Source organism: Rhopalosiphum padi, chromosome 2 (genome assembly GCF_020882245.1).
Source record: "Rhopalosiphum padi isolate XX-2018 chromosome 2, ASM2088224v1, whole genome shotgun sequence".
Lineage (NCBI taxonomy): Eukaryota > Metazoa > Arthropoda > Insecta > Hemiptera > Aphididae > Rhopalosiphum > Rhopalosiphum padi.
In genome coordinates, this window is record NC_083598.1 from 23,717,875 (window position 1) to 23,727,323 (window position 9,449).

At 30.9% G+C, this 9,449-nt stretch overlaps 1 protein-coding gene across 1 annotated transcript; it reads right to left on the minus strand.

The window, feature by feature from the left end:
• Nucleotides 1–849: 849 nt before the first annotated feature.
• LOC132922543 (venom serine protease-like) lies at nucleotides 850–8,642 on the minus strand. Its single transcript, XM_060986112.1, has 6 exons — nucleotides 8,103–8,642; nucleotides 6,532–6,786; nucleotides 5,207–5,408; nucleotides 1,567–1,767; nucleotides 1,127–1,447; nucleotides 850–1,051 (listed from the first exon to the last, which is right to left on the minus strand). The coding sequence occupies exons 1-6, from the start codon at nucleotides 8,433–8,435 to the stop codon at nucleotides 1,032–1,034; spliced, it is 1,332 nt and encodes a 443-aa protein (XP_060842095.1). The 5' UTR covers nucleotides 8,436–8,642; the 3' UTR covers nucleotides 850–1,031.
• Between the last annotated feature and the right edge of the window lie 807 nt (nucleotides 8,643–9,449).

Below are 9,449 nucleotides of genomic sequence, written 5' to 3' on the forward strand. Positions count from 1 at the left end.
TATATGACCTTTCAACCCCGTGCATACATAAAATACATATAATTACTATGATGAAGAAAAAGTGGCCTTAAAATAAAAATAAATTGGCCCTATTAACTCCTATTAAAAAACTCAGACAAATCCACTAGATATTAATAGACATTAGACATCATCATCATTTCTATAACAATGCAATATTTTTAACAGTATCAATATAGTCTATTAAAAATCAGACCAATAAAAATTAATTAAATATCCACAGGTATAGAAAAGTTATTAGGATAAAATAAGTACTTAAATTATTTATATTTTATTTTAGTAAAATTGTTTAATGATATTCGATGAATATATGCCATCATCTAACCAAATATTTTGTTAGGTATTTATATATATTCATATAACTTGTACAATTGTACCATTGATTACATAAATTACCAGCGTTTGTTTACCAGCTATATAATCAGTGCTAGTATGTGCACTCATTAAGTATATTATACATGATAGTGTAAGTATTATATAGAGTAAAGAATAAGTACATTTAAAACGTCGAAAACTACATTTACAAAAATGTAAGCAATACGAAAACCTAATATTTGAAGTTTATCAAAGTACCCATACGACAATTTCTTTCAATTAATTTTAACATTTTTATCCATCTATATATCCTAAAGAATTAAGAATCATTCCATGTTACATAAACCAGCATAATTACAAATAGGTACCTATATTAAATCAAACTCACCCAATACCAGGAATTTTTTATCGAGGTTTGTAACACTGAATACTATAATGATATTTAAAAAAATATATAAAATAAACATCATTGAATTCAATTAAATTAGGACACGAGTTTAAAGAAAACAATATGTATTCATTATGTATATTTTTTATAATCATAAAAATTAGCTAATAGAGTTTTAAAAAATATATATTTTATATAGTACTGATGAATGGTTCATATTTTCATTAAATTTCTCGGAAAAAATGAAAATATGTCTGTATATTAATTAACTCCACGGGCACTTACAGAATACATGCGCCACGGTATATAATCAACTACAATAATATTGCCCTGAAAAAATAAATATTTAAAAGTTATTTTTTTTTTAGTTTTAGCCAACTGGTTTTTATTGAACTCTCAGCTTACCCGTCAGTATCACTTTAATCCAATTCATGTTGTTGGCTGTCGCTAGCCTGGTGTGCATGGATGGCGTCGATTCAGCACAGGCGAACCTGTTGCTAACTACACCAATGATGTTCAATCTCCCAGTAGACGGATCAGACCATAGAAGTGGGCCGCCCGAATCCACTTGACAAGAATTGACTTTGGTAAAGTGTGTACACAACGGGTTACGGTCGGTTTCGTTTTTATACGTTTCGGCACATTGTGACGTCTGTACAACCTTGAGGTGCGATTTATGGAGGGTGCCAGACACGGGATGATCATCAAAGTTTACAGTCCCCCATCCTGCGGTGTGGACAAACATAATATTTATTATTAAAGCAGGTAAATAAAATGAACACAAATCGAAAGTAAACAAACAAAAACGACGTAGGTACAGATACGGAGAATCGACAACAACTTACCGAGGACTTTGACGGTATCGCCAACGAAATCGTTGTAGATGTGCTTGAATGGTAAACATGCTGGTCCTACCTTAGACGAAAACGGAATTACTTCGTGAGTTTCGACGATAGCCAAGTCATGTGCGATTGATGACGGATCAAACAACGGGTGTATATAAATTTCGGTGACCACTACCAGTAATGCCGGATCGCCATCACTACCTGCCAATCAATATGCACACACAACATATTTAATTTGGTATAAATAATATTCTAATAAAATTTTAGTTTATAAGTTCTGACTGTTTTGAGTTAACAAAACGTTATACAATTTGAAAAATTTCTTCCAAACAAAAAGGCATTCAAAAATACATTTTCATTTACATATTTCATTTTGGTATTGTTTTTGGTATAGTGCAGAATAGTTTTATTACAGTACAAAAACGTACAATAGTATCATAAGTATCAAAAATATATTTATAATTCATAACATATAGTTTCATATAGTATGGTATAGTGATATAGGTATCGTTCATATTATAGTATATTATGCCATATAAATAATATATAATCTCGAATCTTAAATAATAAATGAAAGATTTAATAATAATCATTTTTATTAAAAAAAAGAGAGTTTATTAAACATTAAAAATGTAATTAAATTTAACTACTAATTATAACCTACTTCAAAATAACCTGCTAACCTGCTATATATATAATACTATAAAACCCTTAGTTCTAAAATTATATCATAACTTCGACAGGGTTATTTAAGTGCATAAAATATTAATATTGTATAAATAAATCAATATGTTGAATCCTATTATATTTTAAATTCATTAGAAACATTTTAAATTAAAATTTACACGAAATTACTTATTTGAAGATAACTCCCATATGTCAAACCTGTAGAACTGAACTATCTGTTAAACACATTATTGCAGATTGTCTAAAATACGTACAATCAAGACAAGATTGATCACAGGGACACAAGATATTCCACAATCGTGATACCACACTTTGACCCAATCATGAACAAAACTTTGACTTAATCAATTATCTCAAATAAACCAATTTGTATGACTTTATTTAAAATCTAATTGTTATAGTTATAATATATTTGTAACCATGAATGTTTTAACCATAATGTAAAAAATACTATTTATCTAATGGCCTGGAGTTTCTATTTTTATTTTTGATCAATAAAATGAACGATTTTAATTATTTTGTTATAATTTAAAAACATTATTTGTGCAAACATAAAACTTTTACTTATATTATAGCATATTATATTGTCTGTTTGTATTTTATATGTTATTTATGTTTTGAATTTTGTAGCAACTATGTCTGATATATTTACACTGTGTTGTGTAGGCGACCCTGACGTTTGTAGATAGTTCACTTTAATAAAAGTTATTTCTTATTAGTATGAATCTATTTTTACTATTTACGGTATTTACAGAAAAATTTTATTAAACTTTAAGTTACATAAGTTGATGTAATTTATGAAATAAATATTAAATAATATTAAAATATATATTTATATTATAATAATAATTAAATACTAATAAGTAATAATATAATAAATAGTAAATACAATATTTTCGGAAAAGTTGTATAAATCCACTGTAATACTAAAAATGAAATAAATAGCTTTAATAACTAAACCAAAATATAAATCATGAAAAAATATATTTAATGATATAGGTTAATAGACAGTCAGGTAGTTTGCTCAGGATAATTTTTCGCATTCAATTATATACCATTGAATTCAAATTAAAGTTAATTTAACACAACCATAATAGTGATCCACTGACATCCAATGTACAGGTACCCACTTTTTTCATAGTTTAAAATTGTTTTATTATTGAATTACTATAAAATTAAAAAAATATACACAAACTCAACTATTTTGTATATTAAGTTAATTAACCGAGGCACAATTATTTATATGGTCAATATAATAAAAAACATAATGCACACTTATAAAAAAAATACCTTTTTAAGGAAAACGCTTAAGAATATTCAAATATTCAATTAAATATGTTATTTTGAGGCACTTTTGAGAGTTATCGTTATTTTTTTAGTATACCATATTAGTTATTTTTTGTTAATCTAATTAAAATTAAAAATTATGTATCATTTTCTTTTTTTATCCATTAGAAAATTTAATTTGAGTTATTAATTTTCTTGTGCTTCTTAATGTTCTAAATTATCTTAATTAACAGTTTTATAAATACTAAAATATATACATTTAAAAGTTTAATATTAGTTAAATTACTTTTAGACTTAAATGACTTAAATCGTAAAAAAAATAAATGAAGAAACGGTAATCAGAGGATGAAAACGCTTTTATAATGTGACATAATTGCTTCGTCGTAGACCTTTTCTCGCATTAACTTAAAAAGTTCTTATAATTCTTAAATAATTTATGTAATGTAACATTTTTTTATAAAAAGGTTCCACGTTACTTATATTTTGTAAAAAGACACAAGAAGGATTACCATTTAAAATATATATTTTACGGAAAATAATAAACGACCTCATTCATTCATTAACGCATTCGTAAAAATAAAATAAATCAAATTGAGATATTTTCATGAATAATAAATTGAGCTTAAAGAAAATTAGATATTTTAAGGACAATAGAAAACTTATTATTAAATAATGAAAGCCCGTGTGTAATGTATAATATATACTTTATTAAATTTCGGAAAAAACAATATTTTATAACTTTTGCTTTACGGTGCGGATTACATATGATTTTGTAAATTCCAGATTTTTACGAGGTTGAAAATATTTAATAAGTATAACCATTTCATAACTGACTATAATTTTAAGTTTGCTTAGTTAAAATAGTTATAATATATATTTAAGTCTTGCTAAAATGATTTTTTTTTTTGTTTGTTTCTAACGTCGCCTCCTATAGGAATAGCAAAAAATCTTTAATTTTCAACTGGGTGGTTTCTATTATATAACAAATTGGATTAAGTTAATATTTAAAAGTTAAATTTTCCCAGTACTTATAAAAAAAAAAAGGTTGGTTCCGATCGTTCTAGAAATAACTGAAACCACTTTCTTAATCGCCAAACGTTTGTTTTTTTAAATTTATATAGTACACAATGGAACAAGTATTGAGTATATTTTACAGACTTACCTCTTGTTCCTGGAAAATTGGGAAATAAATTAAGAATATTATAAGCTTTCAGCTGAGTGGTGTTATTATAAAACTTTTTAAAAAAAAAAATGTTCTAATACTCACTTGGTAGTGAAAAGTTTATATTGTTTGTTTACATTTTCTTTAGAGGAGGAGAGAGTAAAGTTATACCTAAACCGATTTTCTCATGAAGCTATTACACTCAAAACAAAATACACAAAATATCATATTTATTAAATTTGCTCGTTTTTGCCAGACGAAGTCGGTTAATATAAATATATTAATGTTAATGTATAATATTGATTCAAACATCTAACATAGTAACACATGTGTCTATAACTCTATCCACGAAATATTCTAATATTTGAATTAACCGTATACACAAAATATAGGTATAACGCGTGATACAGTACATATCGCCTCGTGGGTCTATGAAGAACTACTTGGCCAATTCCCAAAACCACTACATGACAACAGTTTATTAGTATTTTAATTTACACCAACCTAGAGATGACATATCGTGGTCGCCGACCAAAAGGGCAATTTGAAACGGATTGACGTTTGTCAGACAACGGGCTGCAGTCAGTGCGTGATGCCTGCCGATGATCGTCGCGCCGCAAAACAGGTTTGCCGTCTGCCCGTCGATCAGCGAAGCTATTAAAGGGTATTCGTTCACGCCGGCCGTTTTCCCGTTGGCGAACACTCCCTGTGAACATCTAAATCTATTAGTATACGACTGTTACAAACCGATATAAAAAAAGAGCGAGAGATAGCACTGTCGACCATCAAACAAATGATTTAAGATGAAAAATCGTTTGCAAAGTCCCTATACACAATAACACAATAAATATTATACACGATTAATATAAGATAATTAAAATAAAACTTCAGAGAAATGTAAGTACCTAATCTAAGTAACTTTTTACTATAAACACTCGTCTATATTATAATTCATAAATTATAAGTAATAATAAATAAGTATAAGACTTAACACATACACAATACACACATGATGATTTCCTGATCAAGTAACCAAAATATTTTATGTATATTCTATTAAATCAACAAATACGATACTGTTTATATACCAGCACAATTTTCGTAACTATTATATGGTTATTATATTGCATTTATATAGAATTTAGTTTCAAAACATGTTTAAAAACGCCTATATTCAAAACTATGACCCAACTGATGATAAAAAAAATGTAATATCAAAAATATAAATTCAAATAGCGGGAGTCACCCTGGTTAAAAGTTAAAACACACTCATCACATACACCATTATCCCATGCATTGTGTATTTATGATTGTGTTTAATCCTCGAGGCAACAGAAGTGAGTTTCCTCTTCAAGATTACATTGAAACTTACAAAGCAATGTGGTTGTATTCCCTGTGAAAATATAAATTATAAGTTTACATCATCTCTCACGTGGAACTTTTCGAAATGTTTCCACGAAAATACGAACTTTGCCTTACAATTATGTTGTGTCAAAACTACACGATTCTTCAGTTTACAAAATATCTATATCGATGCGTAATAATTAAAGGATCTGCATTCTGTAGTTCTCTCCGAAATTTCAGAAAAGTTTAAAAATGCTTTCATGTATTCTGCAATTTCGTGAATGTATTACATAAAATGAAACTATGTATTAATATTGTATGGTTTGTACAAATAAGGTTACTGAAATGATCTAAAATGTTATATCCTAGTTAAACCTCGCCGCCTTCAAATAACAAATTAACAACCTGCACCGTCCCCTAAAGCAAAATCTTGTCTACGCCACTGAGCTAAGTGTATTATTATTATAATCGTTATAGTTTTATACCTTGTCTTGCTCTCCACATTCGCAGAACTGCGGGTTCGTCACGGCTTCCGGGATCCAAAAGTCTATGCGTTTCGCACCCACCGAGCACATGAACCGCCCGCTTCTGCTATGACGTTTCGCCACAAACTTAATGTTCATCTTGTTGGTGCGGCTGACGGCCGTGAACGACCTGGGTCCACAGTGTCTAACGCCATCCGTAAAGTTAGCGTCGCCAACTCGGGACACGATTAATGCGTCCGATTTACAAAACGAACTCTACGGAAAAACATACGCGCAGTAAACGCATAAATAATATTATAACGATTATGTAAAATATAAAACGTTTTGTTACAAACACGCAAATGTCGATGTATAAGTACAGAATAATATATTTTATTTTATTTATATATATATATATATATATTTAGTGACGCTCAATTTATCGTTATTTACAAAATTAATATTACCGTTGTCGGTAGATGTAAATAGTTACAATGATGATTTAACTAACATAATATACAATATAATATATATATATTATATAAATTATAAATTAAATACAAGAATGGCAATATTGTGGGATAATAGAAAGATAGGAGTTGTTTTGCGTGTATAAGGCAAGAAACTAAGAAAGGGGCCGCTACACCAGCATTTGTTTTCTCTGTCTATCTCCCACATAATATGGGAACAAAAATACTCCGTATTTCCACGATTACGATACTCTGGTTCAGTTTTGGGCAAAAGCACCTATTATATATTTTATAAATAAGAGTATTTCCTGTGCATTGACCGCATAGACTTTAGTATTAATATTTTTTATAAATATGAGCATGTTTTAATTTAAAACAATTTCGATTATTTTTAACCATTAATAATTTATTTAAAATTGTAAATATTAAAAATCTATCTGGTCAACGTACATCATTCAAAAATTTAAGACAATATATTATATAGTAGATATTAGGTGAGTCAATTTCTTTTTGTTGAGGAACTTTTTGAGAAAGTTAGTATTTGCTTTACAACTTACACCCTTCGGCTGCGACCGAGGACATGCACATTTTCACTTTTCAATATGTATGTATTAATTGTTACTATAAGAAATAATATGCCGAAAGCGTATCAATTGAAACGAGCTAGAGAATAAGAACCTAACAAGGAACTCAAAAAACAAGGGCTATATTCAAATATAGGTCTAAGTCTATAACGAGAGAACAGCATATTATTATATATTTATAGAGCTTTCAACTGTTTAATATTCGCTCGTTTAATACTATATAAGTACTTGGGTTCGTTGCAGAAGGCAATCTTATTATATATTCAACAATACATTAAATATAATATAGGTAAGCAGCATGCAGGTGCAGTGGACGGGTGCATTACATCAGTGCTTCTTAAACTGGAGGCCGTAGCTATATGACTGGCGAGCCGTGAAATTGTAATTTTAGTATATAATTAAGAAAAAAATAATTAATGGTCGACGTGAGTTAGAGGTCCTTGACAGTTTTACATTAAATTTAGAGAGGCCCATGACAAAACAGTTTGAGAAGCACTACATTACATAACAATTTTCGGGTATATAAATATGAGTATACCTCGGGCAAATCAAACTCGTGACAGTCCAACACCAACCGGTCGGCGGGCGAAGGCGTCTTGGCGAACCACCGGCATTCTCGGTCCTGCTGGGCGGTCAGGTATTGGTCTGGGTAACCGGGCGAGTACAAGTAGTACGATCTGTTGCCCGGCTCGATGAGCTGGTAGAACTCACAGAGACTGCCGTCGAAACGATAATCGTCAAAGTCTTCCGATTCCGCGGCACAAGTCGGCGTGACGGCGCAGCACCAGCACAACAACAGCCACGCGCCGATCGTCGACAGAAACCGCGACGATTGGCCACCACCGATCGTCGTCCGGCGGCGGTGCATCATCAAATTGTTATACAAGTCGCGTGTCTTGCGCGACAGTAGTCGGGTGGTGTGTGATGGTTATACGTTATCGGGGAAAACTGTGAAACGGCAAACCGTTTTCCAGTCGTTAGCGCTCAATTAGACGGCGCACTACCACCGGTTATTGTCGAGTGAATCGAATCGCTGCAATGACGCGCGGAAGGCCGACGACTCGACTAACGATACAGTATAGCGTAATACATCATTATCGGTAAATTATAATATATATGGTCAATGCGCACTGCGGTGCACAATATACAATAATACGACGGTAGATAATAGTTTACATATGCATAATAGAAATCGAATAGGAAACACACACCGCCTCGCCGACTGTTTCGGGTCGTAATTCAATTTATTAAACTTGGGGCGTCCGCAGATAATCGCGCACGGGAGGTATCTAGGTATAGGTATATAGCCATTAAAATATGTAGACGCTGAATATTTTAATTAGAACGCGCTCGACGGCGATAAATACAATTTCTCCGCGTGTCGCCGTCCGACCCGCGGTGTGCCAGCGCCTTTTCACTCACCCGGACAATGAGCTAAACAATACACTGCATTTTTTATGAAAAAAAATAATAAAGTGAAATTACGAGGCGCCGGGCGGTTCTAGGTTAGATGGGTGACTATAACTGTGCGTAAGGAGGTGGTGGGACTTGGGATCGTTAAGTAGGTATGAAAGCAACGATAAATCACTGCAGAGATCCGACGAAATGATTCTGAGCGGTGTGCCGGTGTTAACCCAAAATTAAAAGCTATTTGTTAAAAAAAAAATGATTTTTTGTCGTTTATAAATTTTGTTACGTCTTACTCGAATTATAATCATACCATAATAATTTAACACATAATATAGTTATAGTATATTATGTCAAATTAGTGTACTTTTATGGTAGATTGACTGTAGTTTTGCATATTGTCTTATTATACTACGGACAGTGCAGATTGGTCGTGTCGCTAGAACGGGTACTATTAATACTAAATACACTGATTAAT